General features: G+C 44.6%; 1 protein-coding gene across 2 annotated transcripts; it reads left to right on the top strand.

Annotated features, from left to right (window-relative positions):
* The first annotated feature begins 946 nt into the window (after nucleotides 1-946).
* LOC133371328 (potassium voltage-gated channel subfamily C member 1-like) lies at nucleotides 947-22021 on the top strand. 2 transcript variants are annotated; one of them, XM_061598630.1, is made up of 3 exons: nucleotides 947-1140; nucleotides 10672-11185; nucleotides 12576-22021. In XM_061598630.1, the coding sequence occupies exons 2-3, from the start codon at nucleotides 10694-10696 to the stop codon at nucleotides 13359-13361; spliced, it is 1278 nt and encodes a 425-aa protein (XP_061454614.1). In that variant the 5' UTR covers nucleotides 947-1140; nucleotides 10672-10693; the 3' UTR covers nucleotides 13362-22021. The 2 variants fall into 2 exon arrangements, with proteins under 2 accessions (XP_061454614.1, XP_061454616.1); XM_061598632.1 differs by lacking the exon at nucleotides 947-1140 and adding an exon at nucleotides 1153-1828.
* The last annotated feature ends 845 nt before the right edge of the window (nucleotides 22022-22866 follow it).

Below are 22866 nucleotides of genomic sequence, written 5' to 3'. Positions count from 1 at the left end.
AGCTGAACACACTGCTGAGATTCCCACTTCTGACTTTAACTCTCACCATGGCAAGGTTAGAAATGGAGCCAGCCAATATATGCAGGGAGATTGAGGACAGGGCTCGTGCATGCAACATCCTGACTCCTCTCCCCAAATTTAAGTCTTTCTCAGAACACCTGAATAGGGCTTAAGTGTGTATCTTCTGGCCCAGGCTCAGGTTTTTTGGTCTTGAGGTTCTAGGAAAAATCAAACCAGATTCCACAAGGCTGAAGCCTGCCCAGCCCTGCCCTGGCAGCAGACCACAACAACCCAGTGCTGTGGGGCTGTATGGACTCAGTGGGCCACCAGTTATGATGCTGACCTGTTTGAGGCCTTGCACCCAGCTCCTGGCTCTCCACAGGGTCATCACATTGACAACCAACTGCAATCAATGGCCCAACTGGAAAGGTTCACAGAATCTCATGTATGTTTTTCCCACCCCTAAATATATTTTATGGAGACAGTAGTGATGCTTATTTTAATTTGATTGCCATGTGGGGGGGGGGTCTGAAGTCCTCTTCTCATAACTGCAAACAGAACACAAAGTACAGCCATTGCAACAGATAATTCCCAGGGTGGCTTGTCACTGACGGGAAAATAAAAAGAATGTAGTGGAGGGCGGGGTGTGTGTGTGTGTGTATGTTGCTTAACATTGGCCTGAAAGAAAGCAGCCACAAAAGAAAGCAAACTTCCACCCTTTTTTCTGTATTTTTTTCTTTCTGTCTTCTATTGCATAACATTCTAGCACTCAGGTCTGCCAAGAACATGTGAACCCCGCATATTTCCAAAGCACCACTGGCCTTTGAGGATCTAGTGGGAACAATGGGTGGCACTGCAGAGGGACAGAATATGCTGTTCAAAGCCCATCTGGCCTGTTGCTCACCATCACACCCGAGTGCTATTCACCAGTAAATGGGGGTTGACTGTTTATAGGACGAGGGGAGGGGAGGGACAGCTCCTGTGGTGTTTCTGTTTTATAGGCTAGCTTTGTTTTCTGGCATCCATGAGCCACAAGCTTGGATTTAAGCCACAGAACATCCTGTTTTCCCTTCTACTTGTCTCTTCTCTTGCTGACTGGTCCTTCTCAGGGTCCTACAAAACTGCCTTACGAAACGCAAGGTAAGAATGAAAACTATTGCTTCTTGAGCAGGTGAAAATGTGCAGAGTAGGATGTGGACTGTGCAAAGCTAGTGACTTCTAAAAGAGACAGGCACAGATGAGAGTTCAAGGTGGGGCATTTTATCAGTGCAGGGGAGCAGCTTTCACTAGGTGCAGGTATGCAAAACTGTTTGGGGTTTGCAAGAGTTGCAGTAACACAAGCATGCAACAGCCCCAGTGGGAAGTGAGCGAGGAGGAACCTGCTGCTTGGGAGGGTAGTGTCAGAAAAGGATCCATTATGGATCCCTTTTTTGTTTATGTAGGACAGGACAGGACAAATATCTTCCTCATTTATATTATTAATGAAAACCTTTTACACTCAGGTGAAGAATTTGCCATCTCAGATATTGGATGAGGTTATTTGTTTACCTGTTCACAGTCCACACACCTGTATTTTTATGTTTAGGCTACTTTTAAAATTAGGATCCACACTGCAAAGTTTGTGATGGTGAACCATGAATCTGTTTTATTTGATCATTATATGTGCAATGAATGTGCTTTTTCTGTAAGGAGGATACCTTTCTTACATCTCTCTACTTGTAATTTTTTGTGTTCCTTCCGGAATGGCAATGGCCTTTGGACAAAGCAATGAATAATACTGCTGTCGCTGGGAGTCTCTGTTACAAGAACACATTATTTAACACAAAGCGTGAGTGATCCAAGATCCAGGCACAACACTTTACTTCTGGAATTCCATTTCTAATTCAGTGTTTCTATTTGGTCATGAATTCATTCACTTTACAGATGCAGTTCTTCCCCTACAATGTAATAATTGCTCAAAATTTTGGAATAAAATTATGTAGTTGGTTTAACAGAAAGAGGGGGAGACTGAAAATGAGGGGTTTGGGATGGGGAGAAGAACTGGCAATTGTGTTTTTTTTAAAAAAAATCTCAACAAGAATTTAAGTAACTAGTGAATAATTATTTAGTGAAAATGATTAATAAATTGGTTTAATTTGTATCTTCTTTTCTGAATGATTGTACTGACTGTTTTCTGGATGGGAATCTGGAAGGGAGACCATGGTACAATCCAGTTAAACAAGAGTATAAAAAAAGGAATTTCTTTACATAAAATTTGCATATGTTAATAAATATGACAAGATGCCAACTTAGCAATAATTACGATAATTTAAATAGGAATATACTCCATCTTGCCACAGTAGAGAAGCCTGCTTAAAAGCCCTGCTGCTCCCGCTTCCTGGGGTTTTTGATTTTTAAACTAGACTTGGACTGGACTGCCCTGCAAACAGAGGACTCTCCTCTGTCTAATAGGGCACATGGCCACCCTAATGGGACAGCCCATCTGGATAGCTCCAGTGCTGCACTGGAGTGGAAGTACATTCAGGGTTAAGAGTGCAGCAGCACAGTGCAACAGTTAGAGTCTTTGAGGAGGACCTGGGAGCCTTTAGTTGAAATCCCAGGTCAGCCATGGAGGTCAGTAGGGAACTGTCTCTCTGTCTAGCCTCCCTCATAGTGTTGCTGTGATAAAAATGGGGGGGGGGAGTGCCAGCCCTGTAGCCAGCCTGCTTGTTAGACTGGGCAGCCACATTTCTAGGTGGGGCATTTTGAGGAGGGAGGCATATAGCTTCAGCCAATCTCCCCCCTTGCTGATGGAGAGGATGTGAGCACCAGGGGAAGGGGAAGGTGTCGGGCCTGCTAACTTACATATAAGGTCACGTTAACAGAAAATAGTATGAACACCAGGAATTAAATGATTGGCATATTTTTCTGTTTCATAAGAAAAAAGGATGTTAAGGATATCGTGAACTAGGGAATACCAAAAGGTATAAAACAAACAAAATAGCTTATGCTACAACTAAGAAGTTTAAAACTAGTGGGGAGCTTGTTTTCTCAAACAGTTTTAACCTTGTATAATGACGACACCAACACAAAAACAAGATTTAGAAACAGACTGAGAGCACATTGCAGTGCAACCATAGTCGAGCAGTTCGGGCAAGTGGTGTTGAGAACAATATGCATAATTTTCTTGTTGAAGTCAAGGAGATCAAGTCCTTAACTGTGTAAAATGTTTGCTGCATAATAGACGGGCAGAGCAATCCAACTCATGGGGAGCCGGCTGAAGGGGGGCTGGTGGAGGAGGAACTGGTCAGAAAGTCCGCGGCATCCATTTTTTCATTCGGGAGCTGCTGGGCCAGCTGAACATGGGCTCCACCCAGACCTGCTTGCAGGGACCGGAAAGCAAAAGCCGGCTCTCACAAATATCCCTACCGAGTCGTAAGCCCTCTCCACAGACTTCCATTGAAATTATTTTCTTAGACCAACCTTTTCCCAGAGTAATTTTGGCCCAGATCGGGACCTGCAGGAGTACTCTGAATGGGAGTTGGGTGTTGCTTAAGCCCCCCCTTGGCCCCGCCTCCAACATGGTGCCAGAACATCCCTTTTCCGGGCCTTATGCCGGCTTACACCAGCACCCTTCCCCAGATGATCCCTGGCTCAGCTAGTATGGTTCTGGCTCCACAGCAGCTGAGCGGGGCTTCTGCCAGTGGAGCCTGGCAGAGCTAAGACTCTGCCGGCTTAGCTAGAGGTCTGCCATATCCAACTCCCCTCAGTAAATATGTGTTGGACTGTGTCCTTCATTTCATAAACTTATAAAAATGCTTGATAACAATGCGTTCTGAGTGGTAGATTCACAATACGCCTTTTTAGAAAAATGCATAGCACCTAAAAATCATATTTTAGAACAGTTGCAGCTTTTGGTTTTTCCTAGAATTAAAGTAATGTAATTTTTTTGGGGGGGTCAAAATTAAGGTTAGCTGTCCTTCCTTTTTCAAATGGGGGTACCTACCCCAAAATCTGCTCTGGGCCAGGACAACTCATATACCCCAGGAAAGGGGAGGGTGTCCTCTATGAGATGCCATTGCGTTCCGCCTGACCCAGAGCTTCTGTTGGGCGCAGGGCATGGAGGTGGGCATCTATGCAAAACCAAAGCAGAGAAAAATACACATGAAAAAATAAGTAACTGGGTGTGTCCCAGAGCTTGGAAAAGTTACTTTTTTGAACTACAGCTCCCATCAGCCTAATCCAGTGGCCATGTTGCCTAGGGCTGATGGGAGTTGTAGTTCAAAAAAGTAACTTTTCCAAGCTCTGGTGTGTCCACCCCAAGATCTGCTCTGGGCCAGGACAAATCATACAGCCCAGGAAAGGGGAGGGTGTCCTCTATGAGATGCCACTGTGCCCGGTCTGGCCCAGAACTTCTACTGGGTGCAGGGCACGGAGGAGGGCATCTACATGAAACCAAAATAGAGAAAACCAGGAAGGGAAAAATAAGTAACTGGGGGTGCCCACCCCAAAATCTGCTCTCGGCCAGGACAAATCATATACCTCAGGGAAGGGAGGGTGTCCTCTATGAGATGCCAGTGCATCCCATCCGGCCCAGAGCTTCTGCTGGGCACCAGGCACACATGGATGTATCAATGCAAAATCAAAATGGACAAAAACACGCAGAAAACAATAAGTAACTGGGGTACCTACCCCAAAATCTGCTCTGGGCCAGGACAAATCATGCACTCCAGGAAAGGGGAGGGTGTCCTCTATAACATAACAGTGCATCCTCCCTGGCCCAGAGCTTCTGCGGGGCGTGGGGCGCGGATGGGGGCATCTATGCACGCCCAAAATGGACAAAAATGGACAAAAACATCATCTATGAGAATCCATGGCTTCCTGACTGGCCCAGAGTTTCTTGTGGGTAGAAGGAGTAGATCTGAGCAACTATACACATCAAGATATTTAAATAAGGTGGGGGGGAAAGGATCTGGTGGTGCCCACCCCAAAACTTTCTTTGAAGTACCATAAATCATACACATATTCATACAGGAGAAGGTCCTCTGCAAGATGGCACTGGTTCCAACCCAGTTACCCAGGTCAGACCTTCTTGTTCAGTCATGGCACAGACAAGATCTTTATCATTTCTGATTTTAGAGTGTTTTTAACTGTATTGAATTATGCATTTTTAAACTTTTGTGATCCACCCGGGAACGTTTTAGTTAACGGCAGGGAATAAATCTAAACAACACCAACAACATTAATTTATGTATCAGAAGAATTGCCAAAATATATAGGAAAGATTATAAGGAACTTGGATGCCCATCCCAAAATATGATTCGGGGCACCACAAATCATAATTCCACACATCAGGGATACTGTCTTCTATTAGATGTGGTCCATGCATAGTTTAGAGTCTCATCTATGAAATTACATCTTTATGCTTCTTGAGTGAATCATTGTCTGGTGATCTGGCCAAGTTTCCTTCTGCCATGGCACCAGATAACACACAGTCATACTTTGAGAAGAATTGTTGTGCATTTGATTTATTATATCTCTAAATAACTTACTACATATATATATTATATTTCTCCAACAGGTAACAACCAAGTATACAAATGAACACGTAAACAAGTGCAGACTTAATTATTTTAAAAAAGAAATAAGGAAGTCATTCTCAGAACTGGTAAAACAGTAAAAAACTTTTTTCTTAGAAATATATTAGAACATTTTTGCAGTTTACAAAATCAACACCATTCCACATGGGCTGGAATTAAACAATTTCACCCATTCGAAATAATCTCCTGGTTTTCAATCATCTCTGAAATAGTAGGAGATTTAGAAGAGCACCTTCTAAATTGCACATTGCACATCATCGTTATTATTTGCTCTTTTATAGCCTCATTGCTACAATATGACTTGGATTACTATTTTTCTTTGTGAAGTCTTGGAACAACTCATCTGTTGCACAAACATCGCTACATCCTGTGTTCTGAAGTTCCCTAATTCCATCGTAGAAGTTCCAATCACTTGCATTTCCCAGATTGTGGAAAGAAACAAAGTGATTTCCAGTGTTGAAAGTTATCCTTACCACTTTGTACCTGGAAATCTCCGGCATCTCACAGAGGACACCCTCCCCTTTCCTGGGGTATATGATTTGTCCTGGCCCAGAGCAGATTTTGGGGTAGGCACCCCCAGTTACTTATTTTCCCTTCCTGTTTTTCTCTATTTTGGTTTTGCGTAGATGCCCTCCTCCGTGCCCTGCGCCCAGTAGTTCTGGGCCAGATGGGCACAGTGGCATCTTGTAGAGGACACCCTCCCCTTTCCTGGGGTATATGATTTGTCCTGGCCCAGAGCAGAGTTTGGGGTGGGCACACCCAGTTACTTATTTTTTTCCTGTATATTTTTCTCTTCTTTGGTTTTACATAGATGCCCTCATCCATGCCCTGCGCCCAACAGAAGCTTTGGCAAGGTGGGACACAGTGGTATCTCGTAGAGGACACCCTCCCCTTTCATGGGGTGTATGATTTGTCCTGGCCCAGAGCAGATTTTGGGGTGGGCACCCCGAGTTACTTATTTTTTATGATTTTATGACATCATTATGTATTTATGATAATATCAGAAGCCTGATTATTTTGATTGCATAAGTATATTGTTATTCTTGATGGGGAGAGTCCCCCGATCACAGTGATATATCATACAGGGTACCCCAACATATATTTTGGGGTTCAGAGACATGTGAAGTTTGACTTGAAGTTGCTGTAGCTGTCAACTTTTCTTCTTTTTTAGTGTTTTGAACTTTCAAGCAAATAAGGAGCTGGGAACTAGGAACCAACTTCAGCAACGTGACGTACACACTAGGTGGCCAGCCAGCTAACCATAGTGTGCACAGCAGTGTTTCTATTCCTCTAGGGCTGTTTTCATCCTTTGCCAAATACTCAAGGGAAAAAAAATACCCACTATGATTATGAGCATAGTGAGAGCTTTAAAAGAGTAAAGAGTCACTTAGATATTTTTTTCAGATCGCATTAAGTTATGTCTTTATTTTACCCTTTAGTAATAAGCACCCAATCTTGCTCTGTTCATCATAATAACTGTAGAATAAATAAAATCTTACAGCAGGCAAACTAACATGGTTCTTTATTGCTGTCTGTGACTTGTGAGCTGAACTCCAGTTTAAAGACGAAGCTTTTTCCATCGCGATGGGAGTTTAAAGATCACACTTCCTACCTTCCAATCGCTGTTTTCCGTTCACACTGAAGGGAAAGTGTCAATCACACAGCTTCCTAATGACCACACCCTCTTAAGGTCAAACTATCACTTCCTCTGATTACCTTGGCAACTGAGCATGCTCAGTTTGTTCCAGAGTAAGTTTCATAAAAAAAGAAAAAATCCTCAAGTGCAAGTATTTGCAATTTCAGAATCCAGCAGAAATACAAGTATTTGTTTGAACAATGTTATGCTTTCTTTTGCACAACTTAGGAGGGAAAGGGAAAAAAACACAATTTGCAGCAGGCTTGCAGAATGGGAGCCAGCAGGAAATGACATAACAAGGGGAGGAGGAGGGAGCAGGCGCGGACTCACAAAAGCATCGCAGCTAAGCATCTACAAGCTCCTAGAGATGCGAACCACAGACGGTTTTTCCTTCCCTTTTCGGATAAAGCTTGGATTTATTTGCTGCGGATTAAAAGCTAAAAGCAGTGGGAAGCCTTCCCTTTGCCTCCTATGCCATGTGATCGCTGCGAATTAAACTGGCATGCAAGTAGAACCCATCTCACATTAAATTGCCATGTGAACCGGCCCTAACTCTAGCCCATAATACACAATTATCATATTTAACTCTTCAAGGGTCACATTACTATACTGGTTGTGTGTTTTTTCAAGATCACTTAAGTAATTGTAGAGTGATTGCGATCATGAAAAATCCACCCTCAGTCAGGGAAAGTCTTGAGTGAGCAAACTTTGGGGGGCTTTTTCAGATGAGGCTTTTGTTGTGCACCTGCCCTGCCTTATTCGCTGAATTTTTCAGAGGGTCCTATTCCTAATTTGCTCCTTTTCTTCAAACAAGCTGTAATTCCTTAAAAGGAGGCTGTTATTGTCTGTCATGTCACAAATTAGAAAGACAGTTGTATTGGCAATGGAATATGTTTATTTTGAAAATTAATTTTAACAATTAAAAAAGAAAGACAATTTCTCAAAACAAATCCTGGGGGAGACAGAGGACAACTCTAGGGGGGTGCCCCCATTTGCCACCCCCCCCCATGGCCACAGGGCTGGGACATGCATGTTGCCTTGAGGGAAAGTGGGAAATAATTGTAATTAGGCATTAATAAACAGGGCGGTGAAGTCCTTGTCGGGGGGCAAGTGCTCAGATCCTAAACGCCCCGAAGCCCTGAGTGGTTGCAACTGTCTGGCATCCTCCACAGGTCCTGACTCCTCCTCTGTCCCCAAGGGCAGAGGCTCTTTAACTAAGAACAACAAAAGGAGAAGAGTTTGCTACACAGCAGGGAGGGCAGATGTGGGAGAGGGCCAGTGAAGGGACACGCAGGAGGCTGAGCAGCTGCAGTCAATCCGATGGTGCAAGCTTCTGAGGCGAAAATGCACATCTGCAAAGTCACAAACTTCCGCACTCTGGTCGCCTGGTTGCTGGTGCTTTGCAAAATTAATGTCTGCACATTTTTCTTTCGAGCCCTGTTGTGAACAGAACTGAAAGAAAAACAACCAGAGATGCCTTCAGGATCAAGGCAAGAACAGGAGGTCAAACTGTGGATTCATGGAGGCAGTGCAGCCCACTGATCAGAGCGCTGAACTCTCAGACCTCTGGATCCAATTTTTTATTTCCAGCGTTTATATGATGCCTTTCAGGAGACTCACATGAAAACATAAAATACAAATACACATATAAATATGATGGCAAAACTAAAAGCAGCCACTGAAAGCAATACAAACCCAGCACAACACTTAAGTTAAAACAGGAGAGAGTCAAAGCAGACTAGGGATGTGCTAGAATTCCACCCAGTTCAGACTGGTACCAATTTTTCCATTAATTTGCTTATTTGCTAGTGTTGCAGACCGGAGTTTTATGTCTTGGTTTTCAACAGATATTTTTGGATTTTTTTAAAAAAGAAAAATCTGCATCTAAAATATTGATATTAAATAGATATTTTTGTTGATATTTCCTTCAATTTATTGACATTTCCTTTAACAATATTGCTATTTCCTTTAAAAAACATCGATAGTAATATCAGATTTTTTCCAAAGAGAAAAAAACGGATTGCTTAAAGCAAACTCAAATCAATACCAGCCTGTTAGGTCAACGGAATGCTTTGGAAAGCTTTTGAACTGGCAGCGGCCAATGGATCCCAACGCTAAAGCAGACACAATTCAAACAAATATAAACCAACCGTCCTTTTCTTCTTCATATTTTATAGCACTTTGATCCCTCTTGTTGTCTTGCATCTCTCTTTGCACTTCCACTATCAACTGATTCTGTCCTCTGTACCCCAACTCTGGTGTCCATTCATCAGTCCCTCAACTCGCCTTCTCTCATAGTTCCATTGTTTGTTTGCAAATCTTTCCAATGTAAGCCACATCCTTCTGCATTCAGTGCCTGATGTGGGGGTCACATCATCCATGCTTTCCATGGCTCTGGCTTGGTCCTGACGGCGATATGAGTTCTGAACTCTCTCTACCCAGGGCGGGCCAGTAAAAGACCCTTCCTCTCCCCCAAGGGAGGCATCCCTCTTTCACCAGGCGGACAAATGCACAATTCAAGGCTTACTTCTGCCATAGAATCATTGGCCATAATGACAAATCTTCATGAGGTATACTTAACTCTGTGTTCAATTATGTCCTTAATGGTTAGAGCGGGGTGGCAGACAATCTGCTGCCCTGCAGACATTCTGGACAAAAGTCAGCCCCTGGGACATCTGCAGAGGGCCAGGTTGGTAAAGGTTGGGTTAGAGCAGGGTTGGGGAACCTGTCTCAGCCCAAGGGCCACATTCCCTTTTGGGCAGCCTCCTGGGGGCCACATGCCAGAGGCAAAACTGGGCAGAGAGACAACTGTAGATTTTACCTTTGTACCGCAGCTAGTCCCGTCCCTCAATGCACCAAGATCTCAGGAGGATCTTGGAATACTCCAGGATGGCTACCCTCTGATAGATACTCTCCTTGTCAATCATATATTCCACCCCCGTAGGTCACAGGAGGTCATGACTGGTCCAGGCTGGGATGTGACTTTCCACATCCGCAATGGTGGTTGCACTGACTTGATAGCTGTGCCCCCAGGACAGGTTATGTGATCAGCTGATTTAGGCAGGTCAACTCTATAATCCTCAGTGAACAAACAGGTAAAAACCTGCACCCCCATACTATCCCAGTACTCCATAGAAAGTTCCAATCCACATTAACAGTCCAGGACTGCGAAGTCTAATTCCTTCATGGAGGGCCACATTTGACTCCCGTGCCTGAGGATAGAGTAAGCCTAGAGAGACCCAGGTTCAACCCTCCCTTCTCCCCATCATCTATTTGGCTCACGGGGGGGGGGTTCTTGGGCCAGTTGCTGTCTTGCACGCCTAACCTAACTTACAATAGGATATGTAATCCAACCTATCTTGTCCAAAACACTGGCTTCTAAAACAGTATGGTTTTTAAATGACTACACCTTGTCACTTCCCCCTCCTGACAGATTGATATGTGTTTTTTTGCCAGGCTATCACAAGGGGCCTGAAATATGAAAGCCACCAGAGAAAAGATCACCTTGAACATTGGGGGAGTCCGATATGAGACTTACCTCAGCACTCTCCAAGCCTTCCCTGGAACCAAACTATGCCGCCTCACAGAGCCCCAGGCTTGTACCATGTTTGAATACGATCCCAACATCAAGGAATTCTTCTTTGACAGAAACGCCCATCTCTTTGATGAGGTGCTGAACTATTACAGGACCAAACACCTCCACTGTCCTCAGGATATCTGCCAGTCTGTCTTTGAGGAGGAGCTGGTGTTTTGGGAGATCAGCGATGCGGTCCTAGCTCCCTGTTGCTGGCAGAAGCTGAGTGACATGGAAAGCCAACAGGAAGACTACATCCTCTGGGATGACAAGAAAGACACAGACAACCAGGGCCTCTTGGTCCAGGGAGAAAGAAGAAATAATAGCTGTAGGGCCCGATGGCAGCCTAAGATCTGGGCCCTCTTTGAAAAGCCTTTGTCCAGTTTAAGTGCAAAGGTAAGCACAAGTGCATTTATTTCAAACAGGGGGGGGAACCTGAGGTCCTCCCAACAGTGGTGGGCTTCAACTCCCTGCCCAATGGATATGTTGGCTGATGGGGGTTGGAGTCCAACAGCATCTGGAGGGCCAGAGGGTTCTTATCTCTGGTTTAAAACAAAGATACAGAGAGGCAGAGGTGGCATGTTGCAAAATGGCTCCACTGTTAATCATATGTTGCATTATGGGTGGTCTTTGATACCTACAGAGGTGGCGTGTTGCAAAATTGCTCCACTATTAACCATATGTTGCATTATGGGTGGCCTTTGATACCTGCAGGAGTAGGTGTTCAAGGTGTTCAAGAAGTTCAGTCAGTGCTGCTTTTCCTGGCATTGGCATGCAGTGATGACATTTACCTGTTGAATTTTTTGCCTGTCATGCAATCACTAAAAGGATAGGAACACTACCAAAAAACAGGGGGACCACCACGGCACTTTGGGGATTCTGCGCATTTTGCTTGTCTCTCAGAGTCAGCACTCCTTGCCGTGACATTTCTGGTTTCAGCAAGACAACAAGAATCAGAGTCATCCATCTCTTCACCCACATTGCTTTTTGGGAAACACCTAGATAGCACAGTGGACAGGATGTCAGACTTTAGCAGAAGTTCATCGGACACAAGCTTGTTAGCCAGGTTTGGGCAACATGGACTTCTCGCCTCAGTTCCCCTTTCTCTAAAATTGGGCATAGCAATGAACTTTCAGGTTTGTTGTGAATATAATCAGAAACACAGAGAGTAAATAGTTTAGCCAGTTAAAAATGTTATATAAGCGATTGCTGAGAATATTAACGATCTGGAGGTTGTCTTGCTCCTACCTCTTAGATAAAATTCTTCTGATTCTCCTACCAGACGGGAGAAGAAAAGAAGCTGTTTGGAACACAACAGACACACACAAACACCAATAGCCTGCTTGCCCCCATCTCAGTTCAGAACTTTTGCTGAAGACTATACTCAGAGCCCAGGGTGCTGAACTCTGCACCAGACATCAGATCATGAGCTTGCACTATGCAATCATACAGCCCTGTCCTTAACTTGGAGCACCTTTGTGGCCCTCAGGGAGTTAAGGTGACAGATGGAGCAGTTCCTTCTTGGTGGGAATCTAGGACAGCCTTTCCCAACATGGTGCCCTCGAGATATTTTGGACCAGCTGCAGCCAGCACAACAGTATGACCCTGAGGTTCATGGGAGCACGGCCACCCTGGCTGGAGCGGGTAACAGTTTTTAGCCCTAAATATCTAGAGGGCACCAGGTTGGGGAAGGCTGTCCTAGTGTGTGAACGGGGTGGAAATGGGGTTCTGCCTGCATGCAATGCTCACAAACCAACTTGGTGACAGCTGCACTTTCTCTCTGCAGTTCCTGGCTGCTGTTTCCCTGCTCTTCAATATTGGGATATGCATCCTTTTCATAGGGAAGACGTACAGAGAAACAGAATTCTTTCACACCATAGATGTTTATCATAGCAACAGTAACACCACCTATCTCCGTGAGGCCAAATTTTTGTTTCACAAAAGGTTCCCTTACTTCCTCTATCTGGAACTTTTCTGTGTCCTCTGGTTCCTGTTTGAATTTTCCTCACGACTCACGTTCTGCCCAGAAAAAAAGAAATTCTTGAGGAACCCTCTGAATGTAGTTGATTTCCTTTCCCTATTTCCAGTTTTCATTGAGCTTTGCTCACCTGAACACACCTGGCTAGGTTTATTCCGTGTGCTGTATATCCTTAAACTCCTGAAGATGCTTAAGATCATTGAAACCCCTTTGATGTTCAGAGTCCTGTCCTACACATCCAGGTCCATCCTGAGAGAGGTCTTCATCTTCATGACGATTTTTGTCTTTGAAGTTCTTTTCTTTGGTGTCCTCATTTTTTATTCAGAGCTGATTGAAAACAGTGCAGAAACATACTTTGATAGCATTGGTGCTTCCATTTGGTGGGCAGTCATCACTTTAACCACTGTCGGCTACGGAGACATGTACCCTGTTGGTGGATTCTCCAAAGTGATAGGAGCCTGTACAGCCCTATGTGGAGTGCTAACCATTATTGTCCCAATCCCAATCTTTTTCAGCAAGTTCAAGGGCTACTATGATGCTGCCATAATCAAGGAGAAGATGAAGAGGAAACAAGCACCAACACAACCATCCTGAGAACTCTAGAGTGCCATGTTTCCAAGTTGTTTGTGGGAAGAAGGAACAGGCTTCCAAATAGCTCACACAACATTGCAGACGCTTCCGCTTACTCCATGCAAAGTATAGCTTCCCATTTGAGCAGCTCATTCCTCTGCGCCAGCACTCCAGCGGCTGACCCGCATTTTCAAAGAATGTCTCCAGCCTACAAGGTCTTCATTCTCATGATGTTTATTGACTTCAAGCCCTTTTGAAATCTTTTGAAAGTTTCTTGCCACCTTCAAACTCAGGCTGTCTCACAACCTCATTTTCTCCCCCCCCCCGCTGCCGCAAATGTCCACAGTTGAGGCCAGAGGTGGGAAGCCCAGGTGCTGCTGGCCTCTCGCCCATCCTTTGGGATTCTGTCCAGGCCATCACACCCCCTGCCAAAGCCCTGCTCCATGCCCTCCTTCCCCTGGCCAGAATGTGCCCCTGAACTGTGACAATGGCTCTTGCTTGCCTAGACTGAGCGCTGAAGATGCACGAGTTCCTCTCTGTCGGTGTTCTAGGCCTGAGCATTCTGATCAAGTGCACGGTTATTAATGCTGTCACTTCAGCCCGGGGGGGGGCGAGACTTAAGAGTTGCCAGCCATATTTTATAGTTATGTATTTGAGTAAGCATACACTGCTTTCTTTCTCCAAAGAAAGAAAACCTACAGTGGCTAACAATACAAGCAAAACACAACTATTTTAATAATATCGGGGGGGAATTGAGGGGGGGACATTCAACAGGATATAATGGTAGCTGCTGCTGCTGCTGCTGCTGCTGCTGCAACGATTAAACAATGCAATCCTAGACATGACTACTCAGATGCAAATCCCACTGGTTCAGTGAAGCTTCTTCCCAGTGGATATAGGATTGAAGCCTAAGACACATGAAATGTAAATCCAGAAACTACACCCACAAATTCCTATGGCAGGCAAATAGTAAGTTGGCAGTATATTACTTGCCTGAAACCCAAATACATCCATACTTTCAGCCCCCACAACTCAAATGCAAAATACAGAGGAAGGAGAGCTTAAACCCATCATTTCAAGGTGGCCTCCTAAACTATTACAGTGCCTTGCAAAAGTATTCAGACCCCTGACCAATGCTCTCATATTGCTGAATTACAAATGGTACACTGTAATTTCATTCTGTAGGATATTTTAGTTTGAAACACTGAAACTCAGAATCAATTATTGTAAGATGACATTGATTTTATGTTGGGAAATGTTTGTAAGAAACATAAAAGACTGAAACATGTTACTTGCATAAGTATTCAACCCCCACACATTAATATTTGGTAGAGCCACCTTTTGTTACACCAACACTTTAAGTCTTTTGGGGTAGGTATGTACCAGCTTTGCACACAATGTCAGAGGGATTTTGGCCCATTCTTCTTGGCAGATTTGCTCCAGGTCTTTCAGGTTGGTTGGATGTCGCTTGTGGACCACAATTTTCAAAGAGCACCACAGATTCTCAATGGGATTGAGATCAGGACTTTGGGCCACTGTAGGACATTCACCTCTTTGTTCTTGAGCCACTCCAGTGTTTCTTTGGCCTTGTGCTTGAGAACATTGTCCTGCTGAAAAGTGAATTTCCTCCCAAGCTTCAGGTTTTTAGTGTACTGAAGCAGGTTCTCTTGCAGTATTTCCCTGTATTTTCCTCCATCAATTTTTCCTTCAATTTTAACAAGATGCCCAGTCCCTCCTGATGACAAGCATCCCCACAGCATGATGCTGCGACCACCATACTTCACCATAGGGATGGTGTGTCTTGAGGCATGGGCAGTGTTAGGTTTGTGTCACTCATAGCACTTTGAGTTTGGGCCAAAAAGCTCTATCTTGGTCTCATCTGACCACAAAACCTTTTCCCACATCGCAGCTGGGGTACTCTCATGCTTTCTGGCAAACTACAGACATGCTTTGAGGTGGTACTTCTTGAGTAATGGCTTCTTTCTTGCCACCCTCCCATATAGCCCAGTGTTATGCAGAGCTCTTGATATGGCTGACTGGTACACCATTACTCCACTCCCAGCCACTGAACTCAAAGTGATTGTTGGCCTCCCTGTGGCTTCTCTCACAAGTCTCCTCCTTGTTCGAGCACTGAGTTTTGATGGACAGCCTTTTCTTGGCAGTGCCTGGGTGGTGTGATGCAGCTTCCACTTCCTGATTATTGATCCAGCTGTACTCACTGGGATATCCAAACATTTGAATATTATTTTGTACCCTTTTCCTAATCTATGCTTTTGTATTGCATTATCTCTCACTTCTGTAGAATGCTCTTTGGTCTTCATTTTCCTTCAGACCCACAGCCTGACCAATGATCTTTCAACGGTGGGGCTTTATCCAGGGTTGTGGAGTCGGTACGCCAAACCTTCGACTCTGACTCCTCTATTTTTCTACTGTCCGACTCCAACTCCAACTCCACCCAAAATTGCTTCCAACTCCACAGCCCTGGAAAGGGCTGTAAATGTCTTTTTAAATTGGAAGCTCTCATAGGAGCATTTTTATCGCTGCCTGAATATGCGCTGATCTTGGCATCACAGCATTTGTCTTCATCTGGGTCCTGTGTCATACACTGACACACAAAATGTTTTCCATCTTGAGTTATGGTGAAATGCTCAACTACAGCTGACTTCATGGGAAGCTTCTTTGACATTTGGAATTTATATTTTAAAAAATGTGTCAATCAAAATTTATTTTGAAGCCAGAGTTGGAGTCGGTACAATTCTACCGACTCCAACTCCACCCAAAATTGCTTCCGACTCTGACTCCACGAATCTGACTGTTGCCATTTTTTTTTGTTTCTTACAAACATTTCCCAACATAAAACCAGTGTCACCTTACAATAATTGATGTTGAGTTTCAGTGTTTCAAAATAAAATATCCAACAGAACAAAATTACAATGTACCATTTGTAATTCATTAAAATGAGAGCATTGGTCAGGGGTCGAAGTACTTTTGCCAGGCACTGTAGTTCATTCTCTGAGACTGAAACCTCTGCCATCTAACTGGAGAGGAGCAAATAGAAGACCCACATCTGAAAAGGAGTGATTCCCACTCCAGGTTGGGTATCAAATGATGTCTAATGGGTGGCCCTCTCCTCATTCAACCCACCAAGGCACAACATGAAAAGAGCTAGTGTTAGATTCTCAGTGTTTAACCTCTTGTGTTAACAGAAAACAGTAGAAATATTATTTTTAAATTTTTATTTTAATTGAAAGATGATTCTACATGTACACATGCTTAAAAAGACTACCGCAGGCTCCAGGAAGCCTCAGATTTATTTATTTTAGGGAACAAATTATATTCCAAAAATAACATTTGTAGCATGAACAAATCTAAAGAGTATATCCATAAATATATAAAAATGCATGATAACATCTGATCCCAGGTGCAGGTGAAGAGGAGGATTTCTATGGTATATTTTTGTGTTTTTCTGGCATTTAGGCCATTTCTCAACTCTGGATTGCTGTCACCTTACTTGAATAAACCGTTTATGAGTCCCATGTCTGTGTATACCTGGCTGGGACTTGTGTCTCACCGTCTTTCCGATTTAACAAAAGAAATGAAGTTGCTCCAGGTTGTTGAGAAAGAGGGTAGAAATTGACTCCCATTCCAGTGCATGTACACCTCTCTCTTCTGAAAACGGGCAGAAGACACTAGTCAAACTCTGCCCCCTTTTTACTGGTGGGATCAGCTTGAGTGGGGTTTTTTAAATTCAATTTTAATTAATTTTTAATTTTGCAACTGGTCAGCAGATCAACCCATTCCCCCTCCTGGTGTGGCCAATGGAAACACTTTGATCTGGAGAGTAGTGTGTTTATAGCCTGAGTCTGTTGCGTTTGGGCTTCTTAGTGTCTTAAAGTGGCACCTTGGTTTCTCTGTTTTTGGTGTACCTGCTCTGGATGTTCAGTCCCAAAGCATTTTTCCAGTGCTGTGTGATAATCAAAGATGTTGCCACAAACATAAACCTAATCCCTTTGAAGGTGCTTCCACATCTTCACCAAAGAAATCTGGATAACAAGCACAGGCCGGGGTTTTTAACCATGGTGTGGCAGATAACGATGCTCATCTCAGCAATAACATCCTCCCAAAACATATCTGCCAGACGACATTGCCACCACAGATGGAAGTAGCCACATTCTCTCCAGCAGTCTGCTGATCCCCCTCCCCAGATGCAATCCACGTGCATTGGGAAGAGTACCAACATAAGCCTCCGGCTTGCTGTCAGATGTTTGCTGGGTTCTTGTCTTGAATTTGGTGCTTTACACTGAATAGTGTCCCTCCAGGGAGCCACAATTGGACCCAAAGGCCTGGTTTGTAGGTAATGATATGCCATGCACTAAAGCTTCCTGTTAATGGGCAGCTTGCACCAGCTCCTCTCCTCCTGGGGCTCCAGCAGAGAAAACAAGCCAGAGCATGACTTTAGCAATATGTGCATTCCAAAGAAACCATGAGGTGCATCAGGTGCATTACAACCATGAGTCTCAAGGGAGTGGGGGTTTGTGGGATACCAGCCAGGGAAGCACAAAGGATTGTGGGTATTTTACTGGCAAATCATAGGAGGTGACACCATCAAGGTTCTGGGCCAGCTACATGTGAAAAAGCTCAGCATTAAGCAAGTTTCTTTTTTAAAAAAGGTGCTTGACGTAATGCTTAGTTTGATCCTCAACACTTAAAAAAATGTGGATCACACCAAGACCTCTAGGTACTGAAACCTCCGTTTGGGAGAAGATGACTACATACTTATAGGGAAAAGCAGAGGTTTGAATAATTAAACCATAAAAGATATGTTGTATTTTGCTTTCACGCTACACTATATTAAAAGTAATAATATTTGTCCATTGCAAACGTCTGCAATAAATTTTGCTTCACATATCTCAGGGCCAATCTAGATAACATTAATTGAATAAACGCAATTAACATTCAGGGTTTTGTTGTTGCTGTTTAGTGAAGAAGTAAATGAGGGTTTGGGAGGGGGAATTCAACACTTTCTCTCCCTGCCATGCCCCTTACAAAAGCCACCTCTCTGCAAACCAGCTATTTTCATTTCAAGGCAAACCTTCCGTGGCACCACCAGACCTGGCACTTTATAGAGCCACACAAATGACAGAAACAGCTCCCTGCCCCAGTCAGCCTACCATCTAAGAAGAAAACTAGAGGTAACGGCTGGCATGACCCTGGAGACCAGCAGTGACCAGGATGCTGACTCAGAGCCACAGAGTCATGGACTAAGGAGCCCTACCAGATTTCTGGCTCTGAGCCTGGTGCTGGTGATCAGGGGGCCACTGAACCAGAGGGTGGTAGGCAGGAGCCCAGTACACCGGGGCCAGGACCCTCAAGCCAGAGCACCTTTCTCTAGGAGGGGAACCTTTGGGGCCCAGTGGGCCAGGTCCTTATGGGCTGTGATTGACAGGTGAGTTGTCCTGTCCAGCTGTCAAAATCCCTTGTGCAGCACTTCCCAAGCACCCAGTGAACAGCCAGTTGGTTGTCAGGTGCTTGGAAACCGCAGCGCAAGGTCTTTTCCAGCCATATGCTTAGTGCTTGGAAGCCAGGGCAGGCAAAGCACTTCCCAGTGTGCTTGAACTCACCATCTGTTGGCTGATGGCTGCTGAATTCAATCAGTAGCAGGAAGCGGTTTGCTAGAAACCCGTGCTAAAGCAGTGTGTGTGTGTGTGGGGGGGGAATTGCACTTTAGCCACAGTTTCAGTGCAAACCACTTCATGCTGTTGGAGCAAGGCACACTCTTTCCACTCATCGGGACAGGCAGTGGAAGAGGGCCTGGCTCCAGCAAAAGAACTGGGAGCTCCCTGTGAGTACCTATGTCACTACCTCCCCCACATCTGACATCCAATATGACATTGGGTGGGGGGCAGATAGGCATTGTTTGGGGGAAACAGACTCCCAGACCAAACTGAGACCCTGGTGGGCAACGTTGGCTCGGGGGCTGGAGGCCCAAGGATTGCACGACCTTCCCACAGAACCTTTCCAGTCCAACAGCAGAGGAAGTGCACCGCGTGAGGTGTGTGTGTGTCATGAATTCAGGTGGGCTGGAGGGAGAGGCTCAAAGGGTCTCATTTCATTTCCAGCCCTTGTGGAAGCGCATTGCTCACTAGGCGCTCTAGATGGCGCTGCATTGCCCTGCGGGCTCCTCCATGGGACCAGAAGAAGACAATGGCAGGAGCAGCCACGTTCCCCCCCCCATGCGGAGGTCGGGGTCTCATTGTTATTTACATTAAAAGCATGGACTGAGTAGAGCTGAACCCTCCCCCTCACCCACCCGCATCACTTTTCTCCTCACTTAGCTTGGATGATGGAAGCAGGGGTCAAGGGTCTGAAGTGATGGAACATGGGAGAGAGCAGGCTGTCTGCATGACTGCGGCAGAAGGATGAACAAATAAACATGGCCGTCACTGCCCTGTGTAGGGTTGCCAGGTCAGAAGCATCCCAAACCCTGAGATTTCAGGGGTGAACCTAAATGATGTCATAGGGGCAGGCCTAAGTGATGTCACGGGGGCAGGCCCAAGTGATGTCATTAAGCATGATACATTAAGCATCAACCACAGATGCTTGGAACATACAATTCAAACAAAAACATGTCTCTGATTGGAAATTAAGATAGAAATCTTAGCTAAAAGATGGAGCCTGAGTAGGGAACATTTAATCTAGCCTACTTGCTTCTGGCAAAAAGGGTTTAAGTGCCTTCAGGCCAGGCCAGTCACCAGAAGGCCGCTGTAGAAAGAAAGGAGCCTAATGTTGTGGAGATGTTAGATGGGAGTGTTGGGGGGGAAAATGACTTAAGGAAGAAATAAAGTTGATTTCGGTTTATTTGCCCCTGACCTGAGCCAAATCCCAAGAAGCTTTGCAGAAAGCTGAATCCACACTTTCCCATGTTCATTGAGCTTTAACAGGAATGTGTCAAAGGATGAATGCCATTTTACCCCAGAAGAATGTGGATTGTATTTGTTGTTGATCTCTGTCTTTGTTTAGATGTTCTCTTCTTAGTTGTTTTAAACATCCTGGCACCAGCTCTTATCTCAAGGCTGTAGCTGTATGCAAACCTGATTTACAAAGGGGGCAACATGTCCCTGGTATATTTCTCACCTCCTCCTTTTGCTCCTTCCCCTCTTCTGACCTCTATACTGCCATGGAGTGTTCTTTATGTTTTATGACGTTTACTCCCCTGACCTGTAACCTCTCTGTGAAGGTATATAATCTGGACTCTTTCAGTAAACGGGGTTCCCATCTCTGGAAAGCATCTTGCTGGATGGATTGGGTCCCCTTTGCAAAGGTACTTGTTGTCGTGTAAATTCCTGGCCTCTGGCAGCGGGTTATGATTTCTCAGCTCCGCAGTCTTCCTGGGGTGAACGAGAGGTGAGTAAGGTTGTGGACAGCTTGTGGTTGGGTTTGGACCTAACAGGAGCATTCGGGAGTAAAGATGGATACCCCTGAAGGCTGCAATTCTAAACACACATACTAAGGGACTAAGCCCCATAGAACTCAATAGGACTTACTTCTGAGAAGATATAGTTTGGATTGTGCTGTTGGTAAAGCTTGACTAGGGATCCTTTGCAAAGAGATCCATATCCAAGCAGGGTTGGCAACCCCCTGCCTGGAATGTCCTGCCCTTATCTTTTAACATGGATGCTCCAAACTTCTTTACAGATTTGACCCTTCATTTCAGAAACAGGTTTGAGAAATGAGTAAAAGTAAGAAGATTCTCTGCCCTTTTCTGTCTACCCTGTGGGCTGCTATAAACTCACTTTGACAGCCAACCCAATTCCAGTGAGCAATCATTGACAGACAGAAAACACACTTGGTTTGGTCTACCTTCACAGGCAGTAGATTGGGAACAACAATTGTAGCCACACTTCCAAATATGTGAATTCTCTTTTACCACTATTGGGCAAGAAACAAACTGCCATGCAACCAACAAGGTGCATCATCATCAGGTTTAAGGGGATTGAGCTGAGAACATGGAAACACTGTTGTTGCTTCTATGGATGAAAGGGAGTGTAGTTAAAGATAAATGAAATGCAAATAGAAAAGAAAAACAAAACACAGTGATGATTTCCTAAATGTAATACCATACCAACCACAAGATTCCTATGAGTGAGGCAGAAAACTCAGCATCCAGAACTAGTCAGGATTCCTAAACAAACACAAAAGCAAAAAAAATTCTGGCAGCCAGTCTGCCAAGGTCACAGAAATCCCCATGCAGCACAACCTGACCCCAGGGCTGCAGTTAGCGCAGAATGCTATGGCACGATTGCTGACATGAGTGAGATGCTGTCAGCGCATAATATCTCTGCTCTGAAATCAGCACTGGTTGCTGATTTGCTACCAGGCCAAGGTCAAGCTGTGCTTTCCATGTTACGGGTGCCACATAGTACTTGTTCTGCTCTTGTAAGAAATCAGTTCTTTAGTGTGGCAGCACCTGCGCTTTGGAACTCCCTGCCTATTGACATTAGGCAGACACCTTCATTGTACTCTTTTTGGCACCTGCTAAAAATATTATTGTTTAGGCAAGCCTACCCAGGAATGTAGAAGCTATTGTGTTTTTAATCTGTTTTGAACTCATTGTTGGTTTTATTATTTTGAATGTTTTTAAATACGTCTTTAACTGTTTTTGCCAATAATTGTATTGTTTTAATTCTTTCTGTAAACCGCTTTGAGATTTTTTACAATAAAGCAGTATATAACTGTTATAAATAAAATACATAAATAAATTCTGGAGTCACTGTGACCCTCGAGTCTCTTTCCACGTTTAGGAACAAAGGAACAATTGTTCAATATGCAGATATAGAGAAATTACTAGGAGAGATGAGACCTACCACTTGCCCACTTGACCCTTGTCCATCGTGGCTTGTAAAACAAGCAAGAGGGACTTTGGCTACTTGGGTCTGCGGAATAGTTAATGCCTCCTTGCAACAGGGTTTCTTCCCAAGTTGCCTTAAAGAGGCATGTGTAAGACCTTTATTGAAAAAACCCTCCCTAGACCCTTTATGTTTGAACAATTATCGGCCAGTCTCCAATCTGCCATTTCTGGGTAAAATAGTGAAGCGTGTGCTGGCTACTCAACTCCAACGGTTTCTAATCAAAACGGACTACCTTGACCCATTCCAATCTGGTTTCAGGCCTGGCCACGGGACTGAAATGGCTTTGGTCGCCTTGGTTGATGACCTTCAGAGAGAACTAGACAGGGGGAGTGTGTCCCTGTTGGTTCTCTTGGATCTTTCTGCGGCCTTTGGTACCATCGACCATGGTATCCTTCTGGACCGTCTATCCAGGTTAGGACTGGAGGGTACTGTTTTGTGCTGGCTTCGCTCCTTCCTGGAGGACCGGTCCCAGAGAGTAAGACTAGGAGATTCCTGTTCACCCCCTTGGCCTTTGACCTGTGGGGTTCCACAGGGTTCTGTCCTATCTCCACTGTTATTTAATATCTATGTAAAGCCGCTGGGTGATGTCATCCGGGGATATGGAGTTCGTTATCACCAAT

The sequence above is a fragment of the Rhineura floridana genome, chromosome 16 (genome assembly GCF_030035675.1).
Source record: "Rhineura floridana isolate rRhiFlo1 chromosome 16, rRhiFlo1.hap2, whole genome shotgun sequence".
Taxonomy (NCBI): domain Eukaryota; kingdom Metazoa; phylum Chordata; class Lepidosauria; order Squamata; family Rhineuridae; genus Rhineura; species Rhineura floridana.
Note: the sequence above shows the minus strand (reverse complement) of the source record. Positions and strands in the feature narration are given on the sequence as shown.

What these genes read in the sequence shown, in the direction of transcription:
- LOC133371328 (XM_061598630.1), top strand. Translation starts at nt 10,694, where the DNA reads ATGAAAGCCACCAGAGAAAAGATCACCTTGAACATTGGGGGAGTCCGA. An exon ending in TGTCCAGTTTAAGTGCAAAG is followed by an intron (nt 11,186 to 12,575) that starts GTAAGCACAAGT and finishes TTCTCTCTGCAG; the next exon opens with TTCCTGGCTGCTGTTTCCCT.